The 24,476-nt window shown below is 36.1% G+C and overlaps 1 protein-coding gene across 2 annotated transcripts in view; it reads right to left on the reverse strand.

The window, feature by feature from the left end:
- FILIP1 (filamin A interacting protein 1) overlaps window positions 1-24,476 on the reverse strand; it is a 169,728-nt gene that overhangs the window by 85,553 nt on the left and 59,699 nt on the right. For both annotated transcript variants that reach the window (XM_012722642.1, XM_004673634.2), the window contains exon 2: window positions 6,940-7,218. In XM_012722642.1, the coding sequence (XP_012578096.1) occupies window positions 6,940-7,212 (273 nt within the window). In that variant the 5' untranslated portion in view covers window positions 7,213-7,218. The remainder of the gene's footprint in view (window positions 1-6,939; window positions 7,219-24,476) is intronic.

Consider the following 24,476-nt stretch of genomic DNA (forward strand, 5'->3'; position numbering starts at 1 on the left):
ATCACTAACAAGTTTTAATAGCCAAGGGGGGAGTCACTTAATAACTTTTGAAGACCAGTCTGAGCAATTTAGATTTCAGCCTGATTGAGTCTATAGATCTCTTATAAATTGTGACATGATCATTTTAGAAAACAAAAAGAGAAACACTTTAGAAAAAGTAGTCTGGCAGTCCTGAATGACTGAACTACTGTTCCCAAACCCTCATATTTTTCACATGATTCAGACTTATTCCCCATTCCAAATTCTACCATCATCCTAGGCGCTTTCAACATTGATGTGGGAAATTTAGCCAATCTCCAGCTTTACCATTCCTTGACCTCATTAAATCTAATTGCCTTCACCTCCACTCCCAGAACCACACCCAAGAACTTGAATTCCTCAAACTGCACCACACAGAAATCCCAAGGGCAAGTAGCTCAACTTCAAGTTTATCCAGTCCTCTCGTACCCACCCTCCCAAAGACCTGCTTGTTCCTCCTGGTACCTATCCCTTGCTGAAGGTTGACTCATCACCACTCTCCTCTAGCTCTTCTATTCTTCTGTTGTACCCACTTTAGGCAATCAGTGGTAAAATACATTTCCTCCTATATACCCATGCTTCTAAACAGGCTGGTGACACTACAAATACATGGTCTCTCTGTGGACTGAATCCTAAATTGCACTCAACACAGTCCTATTTGTCTACAATCACCTTTCTCCAATGTCCCTGTAGCCAGGATACAGTATGTATTGATACATAAGTATTTTTAAGAGATTAGCTGATCTAGGTGTCTTCATTTTCAAAGGAACATTAGTTTGTTCTCTTGCTAGTAAAGCTGAGGCTTTAGGAAGAGCTCTCTCTGCTGCCCCTCCCTCTGCTACAGACATTGTCTTCATGCTTACGCATTCTTTCTCTTTCCCTCTGTGACAGAACATTCAAGGTCACCCTTCTTTTCAAGATCAAAACCAAGATTAGCCTTCAAACCACACCTTTGATTCTCTGTCACATCCCATTTCAGGACTCCTCTGCTCATCCCAAATCCTTGCTCTTTTCTGGTCTTATACCCCTTACCCATAAACATAGTCAAGTGTTGATCATTAACTCTCTCATTAAAAGCTCTCTCTGGGGCGGGGGAGGGAAGTGCACGGGACTATGGTGATGGCACACAGGTGACTCGGTGATGGGAAACCCGTGGGGATTACAATTGAGATAAAAAAAAAAAAGTACAAAATGATGTAAAAATAAATTGTTATAAAATTTAAAACATGACAATGATTCTAGATTACCCTAAGAAACTTGAAGAAAAAAAAGCTCTCTCTAGATCTGAGTTTCTTTCTGCTATTATCTTTCACTAGCTGTTATCCTGTCTTATCCACAGCCCTCCAAACAATCTATATTTAGTTAAATGTATCAATCACAATAACCCTAGAAGGAAGGAAATATACCCATTGTGCACATAGGGAGTAAACTAAGGCCCAAAGTCAAGAGTAATAAAATCAACTACAAAATCTTTTGGAAAATAGAACAGTTTCCCCATAGGACATGCATTTAAGTCACATTATTTTATTTTCATAGTAATCCCATGTTTCACTTAAAACCCAAAAGGAGAGGAAAACAGTATGGTGAATTCAGATCACATCAACAAATGTGTGTCCTCTGTATCAGACAAAACCCAGCAAATGTCATTAATTTTACCCTCCCCCAATGACTTCCTAAATTGCATCCCAATCACATTGAAAATCTATTTCTTTTGCTTCCCTTCATTTCTCAACCCACTAAAAATGGCTTAAACTCACCAATACTGAAGCTCAAGTGTCTACAGTGATATTCAGATTCACAAATGCAAAGAATTCCTTTCATTTATATCTAATTAAAACTTTGTTTTAATTAGACAGAAAACCTTTCTTGACTGCTTTGGCTGGTGCATCTCTCCAGTCCTGTATGTTATTATTCAAATATCTTATTTGCAGTCTCCAAAGTACTCCACCAAAACAGCTTTCTGATGAAGGTGGTCTCACTGTTCTACCACCTTTGTGTTTCACGCTGCTCATATTGGTCCCTCAGCTTACTTGAACTTTCCAAAACTTGCCAATTCTTCAAGGTACACTTTTTTATTGAGATTTTCAAGATCCTTTGTACTCCCATAAGTTGTACTACAATTATGGCACAAAAGACTAACTCCTGCACATTGTCATCTATTCTACTGGACCATTAGCTCTTTTTTTTTCCTGACTGCTGTAAACTCAGTGTCTAAAAACATGCTTGCACTGAGTAAGAGTTCATTAAATTTTGGCTACAAGTATTTATGGTATTCATGTTTGCATAACTCAGATTCCTAACACTGAAACAGTTCTTAAATTTTATGAGATCAATTAATTTAGAATTAATTAATAAATGCCTTAAGAATAAATGGACTTTCCTGGTAAGACAGGAAAAAGATAAAGGGTTCACCTATAGTAAGCGGTGAACAGGTGAACAGGAACTAGTAAACAATATTAAAGAAAATTACTTGAAATCCTAAACAGAAAGAATAGAGCAAATGTTTAATGATCCATGAGTCTTTCTATCAATTTTGTAAATCATCTTTGAAATACACCTTCTTCTGCCACTCACCCAAGATGAAAGTAGATTTTTCAATATGTCAAAGATTCTAACAGCCGAACAAACACCAAAGCCAAATGATATGGTAGTTTTCTCTAAGCTGCCTATACACCGGTAGAAAAGAATAGCAAAGGCAACAATTATACAACCCACTTTGAGGTTGGCATTTCTAAAGTGTATTTAAGGAACTATTTTGGAATTTACTACATAAAATAAGCTCCCTTGCATCAAAAAATATTATTTGCATCCTGTTTTTGAATCATTTTATAAGGGTATCCTTCTGCCAAGTTTTCTGTATTATGACTTTCTTGTGTGAATACCATTTCCTTTGAACTTTTGTTGTTTTTAGTATGGCCAATTTGACCGGCTTCTTTAAAGTGCTATTTTTGGACATGTGCAAGGAGAAATTAATCATGGTGCCCAAGTGATGGTTTGGGTGTACTATTCATTATTTCAGTTTAGTTTGGGAAATATGTATCCAGTTTTTCACCCAGAGAGTACAAATGTTCCAATTTATTAGAAAGTGCTTGTTACTGGAAGGAGTCAATGACAGAAGTGTCATAATGGAAACCATCCCAGATATTTCTATGCTAGCAATGCATGCCAGTCATCGTGGTGAAACCGAAGGCATGCATCTGCTGAGGTGTGACTTGAAAAGTCTGGGAGATGCCCCCTCCAAGACAAGGGTCATGGCATCATCCATTCTAGACAAGATTCTAAAGATACAGAAGTTCTTCCAAAAGGCAACTCCATTTTTAATACATTTTCCACTAAACATGCACTTCAGGAGATCACTGCATACCCAGACCAGCCAATAAAACCACAAATTTTCAAATTTTGCAAAAAGCCAGAGCTCACAACAAAGACTATGTTTTTTTTTTTTTTAATATTGCATCAACCAATCCCCATAGATCATTCTACAGATTGCAAAGGTAGCAGACTACTGGTACCAGAAAACACACAGTATTTGCTTTAAAGTCCAACACACTAGGCATGAAGTTGGAGAGAATGAGAGACCAAAAAGAAGTCTGAAAAGAGAAAATTGGTGTGAGGAGCCTGAGGGAGCCATACCCTTCCCCAGGGTATGGCTCCCTCTGCAGGGTACCTCTCTTAATAGGCACGGTCTTATCTCCCCGGTATTATAATTCCTTTTCTTTATGAATCTTCTTATTTATTTTGACCAGTTAACTGTTCCTGTCTCCCCAGAGTTAAGCTTTTGCACTACTTCAGAGCACACATAGTAAATGTGAAACCTGCCAGGGTAGTTGCTATTTGGCACCCCACCTTTCCCTACTTTTTTCACTATCTAGATCTCACTAAGCTTCAAGGTTGACATCACATTCTACTTACTGATGTCAAAGAAACCGTCCTCAATTTCTTTTATTTGAAAAAGGGCCTCATCTTTTCACAAAATGGCTTTGACTTCAGACTTGGAAGGAAGTCTGGAGACAAAGTAAAAAATAGAATGGTCCTCAAACCCACCCTTGAGTATCTCCAGGGTGTAAATGGAATGGTGGGGATGATACTAGACGAATTTACAGGGCATTTGGCTCTAGAAAAAATTTTATGAAATTGCTGTATAACTTTGGGGTTACATAAGTTGAGCATCAGTTTCATATTTGTAGAGAGCATCAGTTTCATATTTGTAGAATAAACAAGGTAGATAAGACACCTTAAAGATGTCAGTTCCAATATTTTGTAGAACCTTAGATCACCTCCAGAGCAGGAATATTTGAGTCACATGCAGCCACTCAGATTAATAGGTGGCCCTTAAAGGTCTAGGAGACAACTCATTAAGTGTTTCTACCTTTCCAGCCCAATAGCATCTAGGCCTGAGCTCTGGGTAACTTACTTCATGAATATTATCCCTTCCATTCCTCTCTGTTCAGTTTCAGTTAGATTTTCCCCCTTATCTCTAGTATGAAAAACCTGGCACATAGCTGCCACAGTTTCACCAGCCCACTCACATTGTCTAATGCTAACTGCCTCCCACTCTCAGTTCTAGCACACATACACCCTCATGTGACAATGCTAATAAAGGACAGGTGTCTGCTACAAGAACACATAATGGCAGCTTTCATTTTTAGCAAATCTAACAATGCAAAATTTGCATTTACAAGTACAAGATTTACATATATATGGGTGTTTGCATATATAAGTGGTGGATAGCTTACTTTCCTTGCAAATGAAATTCCTTTCAATACTAGGTCTTTCATTTCTCTTTTTCTTCCCTGATTCATCCACAGATATCTTATAATTTTTATTTATTTATTTCAGCTCAGGAATATATCCACTATTTAAGACAAGCTATCCTGTACTCATAGGACTGGTAGAAAGGTAAATACATTTCTTCAGAGTTTATGGCTAATTTCTTTAACATCCAGAGTATGTGAGGGTTTATATTTTGCATGCCAAGACCCTGGAACCATATGTGGCAACCCATGAACACAGAAATCATATGAATCTTTAAAAACTTAAAGAACCCTCCTGATATAACAGCTTTATATAGAACTTAGAGAATAGAAAAGGCAGACGTGGGCTTCACGTGAATCACTATCCCTGGGGAGAAGTGAGCTAATGTTTTGTAAAGTTTTCCAAAGGTAATCTTTGTACCTTCCACTCAGGTCAATAACTAGAAGCTGGAAGCAGCTTATAAAGTTGGAGTAATATTCTGCCCCCTTACACCATAAATGTTAATAGACAAAACATTTCTGGGAGAGGCAAAGCTATTTTTGGTAATAGTGGTACTCTGGAAATTTTCATCTTTTGCTATGAAATGCAAATATGATTTTTCTCAGCCATAAGTGGTAAACTCAGTCATGTTTGTTTTTTTAAACTGAAGTTTTACATGCTTCCTGTTTCTCTTTACTCCAGGGGTTTCCTTATCTGTATGCACATACAAAGGAGAGCAGGAACAGATCAACTAGCCCACTGGAGCTTAGGCGAGGTTGCAAATGATCTCTATGCTAACAGTACCAGACAGCTAACAAAGGATTCATCACTGCAATTGTTAGTATTCCCCTAGAGGCTCATGTTAGCTAAAAACCTAATAAAACAAAAGGAAAACAGCAACTCCACTGTTGAGTCAGCTTCTCACCAAAAAAAAAAAGATTTTGTTTTCCCACTTCCAAAAATACAATTGTACAGGACTCTGACACTCAGAAGAATTCCAATTCCCGCTTGCATCCCTAAAAAAAACAACACTTAGTGAGGCCCTAGTTCAAGCAGCTTGAAACCTGGGGAGAATGGGCAGTGGGAAGAGTAAGAACCAGGAGGCCTCAAATGACATCTGAACAAAACCTAATCCTCTGGGGCTCAGTTTCCTTATTATAAATATAGACAATAATACCTACATTTTTACTTGAATCAAAAGAAATAATAGACTTAAAATGTTTTGTAAAAGTATTTGGTCTTCACTGCAATGCTCTGTTTATCTAAGTGAATCTCAACTTTTCCAAGGTTACAGAATATTAAAGCTGAAAGTTATGGCAAAAGAGAAAAGAATAAGCTGGTTTAAACAAAGTTAGTTTGAGCAGAGCTCTCTCCCTCACTGTCTTCATTTCTCCCTCCCTTCTTCCCTTTCTTTCCTCTCTTCTTCTTCTTCTTCTTTTTTTTTTTTAAAGATTTATTTATTTGTGCATACAGAACTGGGGTATAGGCCAGAGGCTCAGGGGTGGAGGTGAAAGGCTTCACCAGAGACAGAGTAGAGAAGAGAACAGGTAGATGGCCGAAGTACACTGCAGAGGGGAGCAGCGGGCGGGTCAGGAGAGGTCTGCCGCGCCATGTGGGTCACCTCCGGGGCAGGGGTCGAACTCATGCTGAAGTGGCTTTAGCTTCTTAGTGCTGTGCTTTAACCTGCTGCGCCACCAGGGAGGGCCCTTTCCTCTCTTCTTTACCCTGACTTTCCCTCTATCTTTCTTTCTGGAAAAAAGTAAAAGTAACAAATGGTCTTAATTCTGCCTTCTAATAATTCTAAATTTTCTACAGTATTTAACCACAGTCAATGCCTAAATTAGAAAGTTTCACAGCTTGCTTAGTACTTAGTACTTTATACTTAGTACTAAATACAGGGGCCTGTGTTAAATTATTACTAAAATCTAAATTACTAACTCTACTGAAAGAAATTTTCTGCTTCTAGAGAAATTCAGAGTTAGAATCAGCATCCTTTGATTTATTCATTCATCCAGCAAGTATTATTGCAGTGCAAACTTGTGCCAAGCACAAAAAGGGATTTAGAAATAAAATTTTTAAAATGTAGTCTTTTCCACATGAACTTTACAATCTAAAGAGACAGGTTCATAGCTTCTTATTTTATAGTTTAGTAACCAAACCACAATCTTTGAGAAAATTTGACTCTACCTGCAACTCCCCTTCCATGATACTAAGTAGCTGGATGAGGTCTTCTTTGGATAACTCCAAGGACTTCTTATTCTTCCGTTCACTTTCTCCAGATGGCTTTAGGTGTCGTTTGACAGTTCCGGAGGCCATGACATCATCCTCTTTTCTATTTGATTTGTTCTTCTTTTTTGTATCTTCTGAGAGACTTTTATCATCAGCATTGCTGATGATGGACTTGGGACAGGAGATATGCCCATTGGATGAACTTTCACTACCCTGGTTTCGGGATCTCATTCCCACCTACAACACATGAAAAAAAAAATACGATATTTTTACCATCACCGAAGTTATTCTTGTCTCGTTATTAAAAAAATTTATAACTATTTTACAATGCTATCCGTAAAGAAAAAATAGGGGGTCAGTGCCTGCTACCTTCTTTATAAAGTAATGAGTGCATCATCAAAATCTTTAAGAAAATACTTTGTCTTCAGCTAAAAATGAAAATGTAATTCCACCTGACAAACTAATCCTCTGATCGAAGACAACATCAAAGGCATGTCGCTGGGATCTTTGATATGATGTGACAAAAATGGCACTTTATCTTCGTGGTTTTTCTCCACCCAAATACTACCCAAGTCTAACAATGGGAAATACACCAGCTATCCCAACTGAGAGAGTTCACAAAATTCTTGACCAGTAAGATTTTAAACTATCATTATCAAAACCAAGGAAAATCTTAAAACTTATTAAGAGAAAAAGGACATTAGAGGGAAACTGAGGAAATATGAATAAAGTATGTACTTCAGTAAATAATAATGCAATGGTTTTGGTTTGTTATCTATAGTAGCCAGTTAAACATTTATATCACTTAAGTTCCATATTTACATAAATATATTGATCATAAATATTATTCATTATAACAAAATACTGATGTAAGATTGTTAATTACAAAGGAAGCTGGGTGTAGGTGTTTGGAAATCCCCAGTATCTGAAAAAATTCTATAAATCTAAACTTGTTGTGAAATTAAAAATGATTCTAAATTAAATCCAGCACAAAGCCCAAACTTTAAACCCTGCTAGGAATGACTGCAATGGTTTCAATGTGCAAAAAAAATTCAACTGGAGTAAAAGAGCTTGAAATGGACAGAGGAAGGAGGAAAAGCACAGGGAAGAGTGTGGTATAGTTTTTAGTGATAAGGAATTTAATTTTTCCATAGCCTCTTTTTTGCAAAAAAAAATAAATACCTGTCTTTTCAGTTCCATAACTGATGGTAATAACAAAAAATAGCACAAAGAATTGGGGGAAAATAAGTCGATTTCAAAATCAAAAGCTTAAATTTTTTTTTTTTTTTTTTTTGCTAAATAAGGAAAAAAGACAGAACAGCAGCTAGTTTGTTGGGCCACACATTCAAGTTTTTCCATAGTGAATGTTTACAAATTCTTTGAACAAAAGAACTTGACCAACAGGTCAAGCATTATAAGCAAATATACTGAACTCAAAGAGTAGGATTCACAATGCTATGAAAAGAGTTCTAATACCTTAGTGGGACTGTACTATAAAATTTGCCTAAACTCATAAATATAGTAGCTTAACACATGAGCTTTTTAAAAACTTAGAGTATAAATTAATCCTTTCCCTGAGCAGTTAAGCAGCAAGATTTTCATTACCCATTCCAGATAAAATATAGAGACTTTGCTTTTTGGAAGTAAATTTCCTCTGTGAACCCAACCATACTTAAGAAACTAAGGATAGCTTTGTAAAACACTAGGTTTATTATAGAAAAATAAATACAGTGTGATGTTTCCTTTCAGATAATGAATATTCAATTCTTCCAACAAATCTTGGGATCTACACTCATTTCTGTTTTTGAACTGAACTTATAATCAAATGAACCCTTTGGTTTGTGTGTGAACTTTATACAACACCCTAACTTTGAATAATGTAAACCGGAGAAGTGGTCTTTAACACTGGAACCCTGTTTTCTGGTTCACTCAATGATTAGTTCTTGGAATTTTAGAGCATCTTTTGTGCTTCCCGGTGAGCAAAGAATAGATGCTTCTTTGTAATGGAAGCCAGAGCATTTCAGAGCAGACCTACTGTATTTCATCATAGCTTGTTTGCCGCAGAGTAGTCTGACTTGGGCCCCACATCAAAAAAAAAAAAAAAAAGAAAAGAAAAGAAAGAAAAAAAAGAGGAAGGTGATGAATAGGAAGTTTCAAATTTAGTTCTTGACCTGCTAGACATCACAACTGACACATATAGGCCTTCCAAACTGAATTGTGACTCCCTAGGATACCACACATGTGAATTCCTTTTATCTGAAATAATTTTCTCTATAAGATATGAAGTCTCTTTTGAATGGTATATCAGTTATTGTTGATTTGACAACTTTAGTTTAGATTACAAATTAATAGCAATTCCAGAAAAATACCAAAGCACAGGAAGTGAGGTGATAATGTTTTAAACTTAATTATACTTAATCATATGTGGCATTTGTATCTGTATCATGGGTTTGTGTCTTATTTCCTTAGATTTTCTATTTGTTTTATAGCACTTATAGCATTAAGATATTCCTAGGATAGAACAAACATCTAACTACACTTTACAGGAATTTACTCAGTCATATTTGTGTGGTCCATTTAGTACCTACTCTGTATTAGACCTTTCTAAAAAATTTCAACATAATACTTTAAAATAAGTTTTATTATAATATTAATAGCTTTTACTGTATCAACAGAATTACAATAATAACATTAATTACAGACTTGATGGCTTTACTTAATTAGAGGAAAAACTTCACACATTTTTAAAATGTTGTATTTATTTATGCATACAAGAGTTGGAATGTAAAACCAGAACTGTGGTGGGGAGGGGGGGTAAGAGAATTCACCAGAGACAGAATAGGAGCAAAATAGACAGATCTACTGAAATATACTGCCTAGGGGGAGCAGTGGGCACGACAGGAGAGGTCTGCTGTATCTGTGGGTCAGCTCCCTGGTGGGGAAAGCTATCCATAGCTTGATAGCTCTGAGACTTAACTCTTGTGCAAAGGGAGACCCTTCACACATTTTTGAATGTTCTAATTATTTTATGTGACTAGTAAAGTCAAAAGCTTGATTTCCTTATCCTCTTCCACATTAATTCATTTTGGCTAATGGAAAAATTTCATGTTCTAGACCTTTGATGTTAATCTTTCATAACATATATGTTTTTGTCTGAATTTTGTGTTCATTGTTTTTCCTTTGATATGTGTAAATGGGTTTTAGTTCTTTCATGGTAAGTCAAATAAGGTCTACTATCTTTATCTTTACAGTAAAGTCAGCAATCAGCACTTGTTTTATCTCAGGAATGCAAAAGCACCCAGAGATAACAAAGTTATCAAGAAATGTTTTAGGACAAAATTAGATAACATGTAGAGGGAGAAAATATAATTTCTCAATAGTGTAAACAAGACTGCCATGAATCATGTTTACTTCACATCACTTTGATTCTATTTTGGAGGGAGGAAAATCTGGACAATAAAAGACTTCCATGTATCCCACTTAGTGACATTCATACTATTTCTCATTCTAATATTTTCACTGTTTCTTAAGCACCACACAGTGTAACTAACCTGCAGCCTTTTATTTAAATTAAGATTCATCAATACAATGAAGTAGGTACTATTATTCTCAGTTTTACAAATGAATCCACTTAGCTTTAAAGAAATTGAATATATTTTTCTGGATCACGCAGCTACATCTAGTGAATAGAAGAGCTAAGATTTTATTCTAGGCCTGACTCCAAATACCTGTTCACCACAGTTTTCCTCTAAATTCTTAAATACCTGCAAACTGAAATGGAAACTAAACAAATAAACAAAAATTATAAAAGCTTACCAAGAGATTATTTTTGTACTTCATGCTAAAGAGAAAAATACATTTACTTATCTTCTTCCATTGCTACTATTGAAAAACTCATATTGAAATTAGGTTTTTAACACAAATATTTTTCTAAAATCATTAGCTTACTAAAGAACTTGTAAGATGATGAGTCATTTTAAATCTTCCTGAGATGCAACCTGGTCAATTACTAAGGATACAGTTTATGAAAACAGGATGCAAAGTCTGTACAGGGACCATCACACACTTACTGCTCTAAAACCCCTTAGCTGAGTAACGGTAAACATTTTATCAGATGTAGCCAAATCCTACCCACTGTGCTCACAGGAGTACCACATGTGTAACAGAAAAGGTATCTGACATTGTAGGTTTCTCAACAGTTGATCACATGGCTGCAAGTTTGGGACATGTGGATGACAAACTTTCTGCAAGAAGTCAAGAATGTCTTTGTTTTGTACAGTCCTTGAAAAAGAAATAAAAATAAACTTAAGACTCACATCAGATTTGAACCTTGTTTTGGAATAAATATTATTATAGTTGGAGCACAGAGTCTTTAATGAGAAAGTTTTAACATAATTGATGAAATACACTTGTTTTGCCATTCTTTTTTATTTTATTATATAAATGTGTGTATATGTGCGTGTGTGTGTGTATACTCATCATTCTTCATTTTATACATTTTTTCATCTCAGTTGTAATCCCTGTGGACTTCCCCCAACCAATTCACATTAACTGGATATTTGCCCAATTAGGACAGTGAGAGAGAAAGATAGAGGCAAACAAGTTCGCCATCCTCTTAGGATCCTGCCTATAAGAAGGAACAGAGGTCTGCTGTGCTAAAAGGATTGTGTGACTAAAAATACCCAGCAGGCTGTCCTTGTGCATTTAAGCCACCCACTGCCATACGTCTAAGAGGGAACTGCCCTGCTTCAGGGTGATTCTTACTTCCGGGTGCCCCGGCTAGTATGGGACGGAGAAGGCATGTTAGTTCCTTCTCCAGAAGGCAGTGGAGGCTGTGAAAACTTAGGAGTTTCCACAGGAGCCTTAGGAGTATCTACATAAGCCTTAGGAGTTTCCACAGAAGCCTTAGGAGTTTCCACAAGGAGGGGCTTTGCTATGCAGGGAACAATTCTTTCCTGAAGGGTTTAAGGTTTTAAGCAAATAATATTCCTCCTCCTCTAACTCTGCCCTCCTGCAGTCCTCAGGGAAAGGCTTATTACCCTTTCTCTATGCCATAATATGATCCTGGGCTATATCTAATTTATGGAAGGCATCTTGTATCTGGGCTTGCATAGCTTGATAAATAGAGTCAAGGACAATCCGATTCTCATTTTTCATACTGTTTATAACTGAATTAAGGGCTTGGATTTGCTGCTGCATGTTTTCAGTAAGAGCCCGAAATTCTTGCAAGTTTGCAGTAGAAGAAGCAGAGCTCCCTCCACTTCCTCTCATAGGGCCGAAAATGTAAAAAATGATATTGATATAAAGTATCAAGAAGACTCCCAGAAGCACAGACTGCAAAGCAGGAATGGCTTGGAAGCCACCCATAGAAAAGAACAAAAGCAATAGCATTTGCCATAAAACAGGTTTCACCAGATTATTGATATTTATAAACTGTTGGTGATAATCAATGGGAAAAGGGTACTGAGATGAAAAGTGGGAATAAAACTGAAAGAACCTAAGGAAGGGAAAAAACTGGTCAAAGTCATGGTGGTAAACATCAGTGAGAACTGAATACAAAGAGAAAAAAATTTCTCATGACCTGAAACACCGAAGCCATATGTGCTGCTGATCTAATGTGCTTATGGTGACCAAGGCAAGGTACTTGGGCTGGTCAATCACGGGCATAAATTAGGCAGGCCCTACGTTGGGCACAAAAATAAAAAAAAACTATTACAGGGCACCCTGGTGTGAACAGGGCCACCTGTCCGTAGGGCGTCACCTGTGTGCTTAAAATTCAATTGTACTGCTCGGCTGACTTGGAGCTCTGGTAACAAACTAACTGAAAGCCCCGAGTCATGCAGTCCCAAGAGCCATTTCCCAAGCAAGAGAATGCAGTAGCAAATGGCGCCCTAAATATCCCCCAAAGTCCCAGAATGCCTGCTTAGCTCCACCTTTGGGTCCTTGAAGTTCTTTCCCTGGTACTGCTGGGAGTTGTAGTTTCCAATCACTGGAGGAAGGGGTGGAACTTGGAAAGCAGAGTAGGGGGTGGAGTCCACAAAACTCTGCAGAGTTCCTTTATGATATCCTTCCCCTTAACAGTTGATGAAATACACTTGTTTTACCATTCTTTCTTTCTTTTTCATTTTATTATTTATATGTTTTTTCATCATTCTTCATTTTATACATTTTTCATCTCAGTTGTAATCCCTGTGGACTTCACCCCACCAATTCCCCCACATGCTATCACCATACTCCTCTGTGCTCTTGCTTTACCTTTCACAATAATTATTCAGCAACATTTTTTTGTGTGTGTGGTATTTCCTGACCAGGCTACGAAGACAAGAAAGACCAAATGTTACTTCAAAAACCCCCTTTTTATCTGTGGTTTTCTCACCTCTTCGTTTGTGAGTGGGGGGAGTGTCTATTGGGCAATAACCAGAGTAAACTGTTACATGAATAGTTTCCTAGGAATCAGAGCGTTTATAAAGACAGTGAGTCATTTATGCTGAACTAACAAGTATTTCTAGAGCTTTTGAATAGTAAAAGGCAAAGAAAAAGATCAAGAAAAAAGCCCATAGCAATGAAGTGCCCTCACTATGCTAGCTGCTACAAAGACCTTGAATTTTTCCCTAGTACTCTCACTCCTGCCTTGCCTCCTTTCAGATTTTGTCTTTTCATTTTATGATTTAATTTTGGTCACAATACTGCCCATATCCACTACTAACAAAAACTTGCGCATAAGTTAGGTTTTGGCATTTTTCTTATGTTTTTCTAAAGCCAACCCCTGTCTATTCCTGTTATTACATATCCATTTCCAAGAACCTACCTAGTGTATTGTGACATATTGTGAACAGTGTCACAATATTATTGCTTATATAATTTCTATTTTTATTTACTTTACAGAATTATAAGGACACAGTTATAATACATAGTAAAAAGGAAAGTACATAATTACAGAAAAGCTTATTTTTTTACACTGTGGCCTGGCAAAAGGCCTACCAAGAATGTGGCTTCCAGAACATTACCACAAACTGTGTTGAGTCTTTCAAACATAAATGACAATACCCAAAGCACATAAAACTACCTGCAAAAGAAAACATCTGTTCTAGTGAATTTTAAGATGCAAAAGACCAATGAAATCAACTAGCTTATTTTCTATTGATGCCAGATTATTCCCTCTGCATATCTTATTTACTTGGTTAAGTCTAGTTATAAATATACCAACTCATCAAATGTTCAAACATTTCTCATGAGATTATCATTCATTCCAAGAGCACACACTGTTCAAAAGTGTTCCCAGTTACCCCTACATTTTTAAAAATAATTTTAATTTATTCTGTTTATAAACAACCATGATTTTTCACAGCTCATATCTTCATTTATGACATCCTCAAAATAAGCCAAGGCATTTTTTTTCAAGTAAAATAGATTGATACATATTGAAAATTCTTCAATAATCCATGGTATGTTAGAATTCAGGAAAGGGGATTCTCTTGGAGTCATTATAGTAGTGTAATCAAATGTTCAAGAAAATCATAACTGTGGCAAAATAGAAATGTTACTCTATCTTAACCTAAAATGCTGAGGAAATATTTTATGAGGTTCTGCTTAATAGCCTTCAAGGAAGATAGCAATAGGTCTGGAAAAGTCTTCCAGATAAAAAGACTAAAATAGACAAGCGAATAGATCAGGAATCTTCCTTGAAATAAGAAATCCTTTAAAATTGGGCTCCAAGTCTGAACAAAGATACAATTTGAGGGTTTTAATTGTTTTCCAGAACCTGGGAAGTCTTCCATTTATTTAAAAAATAATTGCTTCCAACTCCACAAGTTGTTGTTCTGCATAGAATACTAATACTTCTGCAGTAGTAGACACTAAATCTTCTGGAATGCTAAGTCCAATGTTAGATGAAGAGATTGGCTCTGTTGCTAGCAGTTGTCTCTGCATTCTGATTTACAGTGGGGTTCCCTTCATCTCTTAAGCCCTCACCCACTTCCAGGATCCACAAATAAAAAGATCTCTAAATGAATAGTTTGCAAAAGGGTCTGAATCACCCTGAAGTTATCAAATCACTGCCTCACCACTCCTTGCATTGTTATTTCTAGTACCTAAGAAAGTTTAGGTGAACACAGGTTTGATTCTGATTACAGAGTTACACAACAGAAGTATAAAAAAATATCACTAAGAGGGTTTTTAAATTTTGATGTCAGATAAGGCTTACCAACAGTTTAATTTAAATGAGTATTACTTTACCTTTTTATATTTATTGCTATGACAGTTTTTTTAATTGTATTTTTTTTGGAGGTAATAATGTTAGTGTAGAAAACTGTATATGATTCAAAGCTATAGTTTCATATGTCTTCAGATGTGAGTTATCACACCACACCTACCACTAAGGCACCACAGCCCTCCACCATTTTCCACTGGGCCCGTTTGCCCTTATTTCCCACCCTTAACTTCCCCCTTTGTGGCCTCAATTCATAAGAGGTTTTAGGGTATTTCCCCCCTTTTTTATTTCTTGCAAAGAAGTAAGTTTACTGTGAATTATATAAAAGCATAAAATCATTTAACTATCTGGAGATAAACTATAATACAGACATGACATTCTTCTTTGGCATTTTTAATATCAATAACTCATTCTTAGACCTCAAGTACATTTTGAATACTTTTATACTTATAATACTGTTTTATTGTAATTATACAATATATGTCATCATTCTACTAGACAAAGTAGCCATCAATTACTTAAAAAGAATAAGGGCCCCAAATTTAAATGATTAAGGTGATACTTTAGTCTTCTGATAAATATTACCAATATTTTTCCTACTTGATTAATAAAATTTTTTCAGACTTTTTTTTAAGAATTATTTATTTATGTTTACAGAATGGGGTACAGGCCAGAGGTGTGGTAGGTGAGAGGATTCACCAGAGACAGAGTGGAGAACAGAACAGGGGGATCTACTGAAATACACTGCTGAGGGGAGCAGTGGGTGGGCCAGAAGAGGTCTGGTGTGCCATATGGGTCAGCTCTCTGGCTGAGGATTGAACTCGTGCTGCAGGGTCTTCTGAAAGTTTCATAGAGCAATGGTTTAACCAGCTGCAACAACAGGGAGAGCCTTTTTAAAACCCTTTTTTTTTTTAAAGATTTATTTATTTATGTTTACAGAACTGGGGTATAGACTAGGGGTCCAGGGTGGTGAGATGATTCACCAGAGACAGAGTGGGGAACAGAACAGACAGATCTACAGAAATACACTGCTGAGGGGAGCAGCAGGCAGTTCAGGAGAAGTCTGCAGCACCATGTAGGTCACCTCAAGGGCAGGGATAGAACTCATGCTGAAGTGGCTTTAGCTTCTTAATGCTGTGCTTTAACCCACTACACCAACAGGGAGGGCCCCCTTTTATCATGTCCCTTGTACTCTGAAGAATGTCACTATTGGGTTAAATTAAGTCACTAAATATTTGTTTTATCATCTGGCAAAAAGAAAATCTCTGGAAAATTGTCAGGCTCCTGATTAACCAGAACTGGAATTCCTTCCTGTATTTCATCAACCCTTACAAAGGCTCATGCCCAGAATTGTATAAGAATCAGTCATTTCCCTTCCACCAACAAAAGGAGCCTCGCTGTAGCCAGGAAGACAAGAACTTAGACTTTATCTCAACTGTCTATATTTGATAAATTATTCTTAAATGTTATCTTTATTACAATAATAACTAACACTTACTAAGTAGCTTATTTTCTGATGATTGGATTAAGTATCTGACATATATAGTGTCATTTCATGAAATTCAGATAAAAAATTCATAAAATGGGAGTAATTATTCTTCTCATGAATATACTAAAGTGAGACAGAGAGATTTAAATATTTGCCCAAAATAATATGACCAGTACTTGGGAAAGCTTTATTTAGTCCTTTTCTTATTTAGTCCTATTCCTTTCTGGATTCTCCACATACACAGAGAAATCCGAATAGAAACTTTTTCTACCATATCAGCATTGCTGCAATTCAAATGAATTCATAGCCCCCTTTTCGTGGGTTTCATAGGGCTGAAATTCCTTTATTCTAAGACTGAATTCTCTTCTCTACTGCTCCTCTCTCACTGCTTTTCCATTTCTCAGAACTGGAGGTTTTCAAAGGGACTGGAGGGTACTTTTGCCTTTGCAGTTTCAACTTTTGACTTTCTGAATTAGAAAAGTCACTAAGGCCCTAGATGTATAACAATTGTCATACATCTGGCTATGACTTGAACTGATTTTTTTAAACTGCAAAATTAAGAAAAACTCTAGCTGAGGAAGTTGCTGATTATTCTTACACAACAGTACAAAATTTCCCGTTAGAAAAAATGTTTGCCTTTATGTAACAAATTTCCTCAAATAATTTTGCTGCATTTGTAAGAAATATGAGGCAAAATCACAACTGCTGTTCAATGTTAACAAGACGGGTTAATCTCCATGAAGAGAAAGATGTGCAGTGGTTGGATGATATCACCGCTTCATGCTGACAGGGGAGAAAATAAAATACTGCCTAGATCGTTCCATCTGTGTGCTGACGATGACTTCATGTGTTCTAATTGCCTGCACATATGTCAACTATATTCAGGTGTCCTTTAAATGCCTTTTCTTTTAAATCTCTAGACAATATCTTATCATGAAAGAACAACTTTAAACCAGTCATAACGTATAGAGTCATGGATTGTGTCTGTTTTGAACTCCTCCTGATTTTTGTCTCTCCTAATTGTGCCTGAGAATTCCTTGTCTTGGATTAGATCAGTGTACAGGGAGCCAAAATTGAAAACAGAGCAGAGCTACTTTACAAACCAAAGAGAAAAAAGTAAGGTCATTTCCACTGAAACACATTCTGTGCCTGCAACTGAAGCCACATGATTGTCAAAGATGTTTTACTAACAATTTTACTCAGATACTATGTGAAGAAAATGTGAATTTTATATCAATCTTCATGAACCAGTTTTCATAAATTTGAAATGCAACAACTAGTAAGAACAGCAAAATGAACTTTGTGATTAGTTAGTCAAGATATATTACGAATTTAATCTCTCTAAAATGCCATGTTTCCACAAAGCAGAAATTTCAGACTCTGTGTAGAGGCAGGAAATGTGTAAGAATGTGAGTAAAACACATAACGGAGTAATTTTTTTCAAACATGTAATGACCCCTAGACACCTCTCCACTCTACCCTGCAGCCACCCTACCTCAGCACAAAACCTAACCCCACTGTTAACCTTAAGGTGACCTACAACCTCATACATCAACATCTTTAGCATTTGCTTTTCTAACATATGACTCATCCTGGAGATGTTTACTGTTAAGCCCAAGGCATCGAGAGTTGAATTCCCCTGCCCCCCAAACCCATATTCACTTATTCTGTAATCCCAGACAAGTCTTCAAGTTTTGTAATATGCAAAGTGAAAACAGCATTGTCTGTTTTACCTACCAAGAGTATTTGAGGTCATAATACCTGTTCTATGTTATCTATGTATGTGAATGTATTTACTAACAGTATTAAGGCAGGAAGCATTAATTTGTGGCAGAGTAATAACGGGATGATCAAACACCTCTCAAAACTCCCACAGAGGCAGCACCAGAGACAAAGACATTTTACTTTCAACTGTGATAGCATAGAAGTCAACAAACTTTTTCTGTAAAGGGACAGTATTAAATATTTTGGAATTTGCAGGCCATGTGGTCTTTGATGTATCAACTTTATTCTGTTTTTGTAGCAAGAAGGCAGCCACAGATAATACATAAAGAGACATATTTAACCTTTAGTCTTTAATTAGCCCTCTACGATTTAGACTGTATGACAATGACTGATAGGTGGATTTAAACTGAGAGAAATGGAAACAGTTTCCACCACACCTTACTCCCAGTTTACAGTATTAGAAGTATGGCTGAAAAATAAGAGAAAAAAAGTAATGAGAGAAAAGATTATATAGAGTTATGCCACCTGCCTGCCATCCTCTTGTCTTCTGGGTAAGTTGAAGGAGGATGTGAATGTAAAAGGGTTCCTTTACAGTTTGAGGATTTCTTTGAAGTACATTCCTAACTTGCTAAAATTTGACTAAGATTCCCACTGGCATTAGTCATGGGATTGCAAAAAGTTATGAGATATTTACTATTGTGTATTTCACCAAGTGGGCAACAGAGACTCATGCCCTCTAAATCAAAGAGTTACAGAAGTAGCCAAGTGCCTGGCATGTGGAAGGTAACCAGCCAATATGGTTGTCATCCTAACAAAGGAGTCACCAAAGCTGAGGGCTTCAAAGCAGACCACCCAGACTGCAGGTGAAATGAAAGTTAGGAATACTCTTAAGGAAACCTGAAGCCCATGCAAAATTATGGTAGGTTCCAAGGCAATGAGAGAGATAGGCCTGGGAACGACCTATGGTCATTCCTTTCACAGCAGTCAGCCTGGGAGATGACAATAGAGCACAGTTGAACCAGTTTCATGAACAGTTGCACAGGATGCCACACTGAGTTGAATGCTCTGCTGTCACTGTATTGAAATTGTTCGTTATTTTTGAACTGCAGTTCCACACTTCCATTATGCACTGGACCTACTAAATTATTCGGTGGGTCTGACATTAGCAGGAGTCAGTCTGAACTAGGTTCTGTAGCAGCCCGCATGCTACTTCCACTAGGTTAATCATATTAGCAGATTTCCCCCCTTCAAAAACCCCTCCCCAATAGCTGAAGCACCCTGTTTGTGTGATAATTCCAAACTACGGAGGATGGGAGTTTGAAAAGAGGGGAAAAAAGCGATATGGAATTTTGATTTGGTCTAGAGTTAAGCATATTCAATTAAACTGAAAAAGAAATCACCAGCTAAAATAAAATTTACCAGGAAATATTCAGGTTTTTCCCATGAGGTAAAAAAAGGAAGAATAGGAGAGATAACTAAGGACTAAAGTTGTCCTCAGTCATACAGAAATAAAATACTAGAACTATATCCTTAAGTTTTATGGAGTGTCTTATCGGTGAAACACTAGTTACAGTTCTATAAATTATAAAGTATGACAGTACTTTCAGGCAAGATATGAAAAGAAGTTTTCCTTTTAAATCATATCACTATTGTTCCTGTTTCACCTTTGAAATAGAAATGCAAGAATAGGATTCATACATGGTACCTGAAGGCAACAACAGCTCAGGGACTGTGCAACAAAGAAATTACCACCTAGCACATCAGAGAGGAGGTTGGTGAGGAATTTTTAAAGAGAAATGATACCCCAAGGCTATCCATCACCTTTCTTTTTAGCAGCATGTGTCTCTTCACCTCCTTCTCTCACTTTGTTTACAAGCACATTTTCTGCTTTTCTGTTTGTGTTCTTAACCTGTGCTTTCACTGAAAATATAAAAATGTGATCTCAGTGATCTGTTCCATAAAGGTGCTTCTCAGTCTGGACTTGCATACATGTCCAGGTTTGTGTATCTGAAACCTACATATGACTCCCTCACACACCTATTGAAGTCAATTCTCCAGAACTCGGGATAGTGTCCAGAAATTCACCTGACTAATTTAAATCCCGTAATAACACCACTACCCTAGCTCTCTATCCCTCAGCCTGTATTTATCTTAGTCAATCTTTGAATTAAAACAGAAGTAGCTATTTTTAAGAGGCTGGGTTGGAGAGAGCATGAAGACCATATTTAGATCACACTGCTATGCTCTTCTATATAAAATAAGTCATGACAGAGTAAGGGAAAGAAGTCTTAAGACAATTTTTTTCTCCTCTTTTCCTCTGAATTTACTTAACTCCAAACCCCCTTTTATCCACTACTAAATGCCAATGTCCTTTTATGTTTTGTTCATATATTCCTTTTTTAGAAGCTGAGCTTAGTTTCACATAGCAGACATTACAGCTCCTGAAGCCTGGGGCTCCCCTCCTGGGCTGCAGGAAAACCAGGGTTATAACAAACTTACAAGAATGTAGGAGCATACTGCAGTTAAAGAAGCTCCCTTGGTAAGCCTCAGCCAGTGGTCCTCAAACTTGGAAGAGCATCACAATTATCTAAAAGATTTATTAACACAGTGATTGTTGGTCTGACGTCCAGAACTTCTGACTCAGTGTGAAACAGGGCCTGAGACTTTGCATTTCCAACACATTCCTAGGTGACACAAATGTTGTTATACAGGTTTCAGAAGTATTGCTTGAGAAGCAATACTCTATGGTAAATTAGGACTAAGTTAGGTTAAGGAAATCACTAAGCGGTCTCAGAAAATTTCTCAATTAGAAACTCTCTGCCCTTACCACAACTAAACTAGAAAGACTGGACTTGTCTGGGAAAAGTCATATTAACTAGAACTATTTACATAACTGATGACATGCCTATTTATCCTTCATTTTCCAGCAGTGTCCTTATTTGAAGTTTTAAACCATTGAATTATGATTCCCTATACCCCAAATCCTCTCTGTAGATATGGTATGTAACTGTGCACATGTATGCACATGCCCTTATCAAAACATACATCTGAAGATTTCACAAAATAATCTAGGTTGCAGATTATATTAGAAAAATAGAAGAAATGGCACTACAGAGACCTTCTTCCCATGTATTTACTTTTGCAGGCATCCATGACTGACCAACGTAGATAAAGCTGACCACCTGCGCTTATTACTCACCAGTGTCACATTTCTTGAGTGCTGAAAACTAAAACTCAATCACCATTCATTTACTTCTGTATTTGCAGTTTTTATTCTATTAAAAAATACTTTCCATACTAAAATGAAGAACAAAAAGCTACAAGAAAGTTTTATGTTTCAAGGGGGAAAAAGTGGAGAAAATATTTAGTAATAACTACCCATACAAGTTTAGACTACAAACACTTTGTCAGTTTCATCTGTTCATTACCCACCTGTCTTCTGTAACCCTTTGAGTTTAGGACCAGTCTTTACACAAACCTAAAATAGGTATTGACCACAACACAATAGTGTTATACTATGGTATAGTTGGAGGGTATTTCAACACCCACTTAAATAATGAACAGATCAACCAGATAGAAAAACAACGAGGAAGTAATAGCTTTAAATAAGGTATTAGATCAGATGAGCTTATCAGACATTTATAGAATCTAATAAAAAAAAACTGTATAAATAAACATTCTTTTCAAGTATACATGGAACATTTCCCAATAAACACCACACTCTGGGTTACAAAACAAGTGTCAATTTATTAATGAAAACTGAAATCATATAAAGCATCTTCTTTGATCACAATGGCATTAAACTAGAAGTCAAATCCATTCAGGAACTAGAAAGAGAAAAATAAATGAAACCAAAAGCAAGTAAAAGAAATGAAATAATAAAAATTAGAGTGGAAATAAATGAAATAAAATTTTAAAAGATGGTTCAAAAGATTGATGAAAACAAAAGCTAATTCTTTGAGAAATCAACAACATAGAAAAATCTCTAGCTAGATTCACTGATAAAAAGGGGAGAAAACTCTAATAAGTAGAATCAGAAACAAAGGAAAAGGTGGTATAGATACCCCAGAAATGAGAAGGTTTAAATTTTACTATAATAAAACTTATTATAATAATTGTCTTTTGCCAATAAATGGGAAAATTTGGAGGGAAATGGACAAATGCTTAGACACATGCCGCATTCCAAATTGAATCAGGAAGAAGTAGATAGCTTGGAAAGATCAATTACAAGCAAGGAAATTGATACAGTAATAAATACTCTTCTAAAAGTTGAGGACCAGGTGATTATTTATTCATGAGTTCTAACAAACCTTCAAAAAAGAACTAATACCTACCCATCTCAAACTCTTTCAAAAATTTGTGGAATAGGGAATGCTCCCAAACACATTTTATGAGGTCAACATTTCTTGGATACCAAAAGCAAAGAAGGACATCACAACAAAAGAAAGTTTCATGCAAGTTTTCCTGATGAACAGAGATGTAAAAATCCTCAACAAAATATTATCAAATTTATTAGCAAATGAATTTAACAAAGCATTAAAGGAACCATGATCAAACTGAACTTATTCCATGCATGCAAAGAATTTTCAACAAACAAGTCCATCAATGTAATTCACCATACCAATAAAAGGAAAAACAAAATCATATGAGATGATCATATCAAGAGAAGGCATTTGACAAAATTTAACATCCAGTTATGATACAAAAAAAAAAAAAACCCTCCTAGTGGGTTAGAATAATGGGAAAGAAGGGACATACCTCAACATAATTAAGGCCACACATGACAATCCCACAGCAAGTATCATACTCAGTGGTGACAACTGTTGGTGAGAATTTTTTTCTCTAAGATCAGGTATATAACAAGATGTCATCTCTCACAACTACTGTTCAAAATAATATTGGAAGTTCTGGCTAGAGCAATTAAATAAAAGAAATATATGAAAGGAAGCCAAATTGGAAAATGAACAAAATTATCAGACTTGAAGATGACATCATATATACATAAAAACCCTAAAGACTCTACTAAAAATGACTACTACAAACAATAAGTCAGTATAGTAAAGTGCCAGGCTGCAAAATCAACATACATGATATTTTGCATTCCTATATGGAAAAAAATCAATCCCATTTATAGTTTCATCAAAACATATTACAGATACAAGAATAAACCTAACACAGGAGATAAAAGATCTATTTAATGAAAAACAATATGACATTGTTAAAAGAAATAGAAAAAGACACCAAAAAATGGAAAGCTATTTCATGTTCATGGATCATGAGAACTAGATTGTTTTAATGCCTACCTTATCCAAACCAAAATATAGATTCAGTAAAATCTTTGTCAAAGTTTCAAAGAATTTTCCAAAGAAATAGAGTAAGCATTGTTGAAATTTATATAAAACCACAAAAGATCCCAAATAATCAAAGTAATTCTGACAAAAAAGAAGAGGAATGAAAGCATCATAGTCCTAAACTTTAACATACTACATGATTATAGTAAAAAGGGGGAAAAAGGCATACTATGGGGGGGGGATAGGATAAAATTAAGATTCCAGAAATAAATCATATTTATGTGGACAGTTAATCTACTACAAAGGGAACAAGAGTTTATTTTGGAGAAACATCTCTTTAACAAATGGTGCTGGGAAACTGGACAGCTCTATACCAAAAATCAAACAAACAAAAAAAAACAACTATACCATTCCCTCACATCATACGTAAAAAAAAACAACTATACCACTCCCTCACATCATACATAGAAATGAACTCAAAACAAATTAAAGACTTGTAAGACTAGATAGAAACCAACATGCACAGAAGAAAACAAGAAAACATAGGTGAAACACTCTATTCCAATGCCTTCAGCAATGTCTCTGGGGATTCAAACCCAACAGCAAGGGGAAAAAAAGCAAAAATAAGCAAATGATACTACATCAACCTAAAAAATTGCACAGTGAAAGAAACTATCATTAAAACAAAGACACAAGACTGAATGGGAGAATATATCTGCATATCTTACCTCTGACAAAGAGCTAATTTCCAAAATCTACAAAGAATTCCTATAATTCAACA

The sequence above is a fragment of the Condylura cristata genome, unplaced genomic scaffold (assembly GCF_000260355.1).
Source record: "Condylura cristata isolate star-nosed mole 26May11 unplaced genomic scaffold, ConCri1.0 scaffold00001, whole genome shotgun sequence".
NCBI classification, from domain to species: Eukaryota; Metazoa; Chordata; class Mammalia; order Eulipotyphla; family Talpidae; genus Condylura; species Condylura cristata.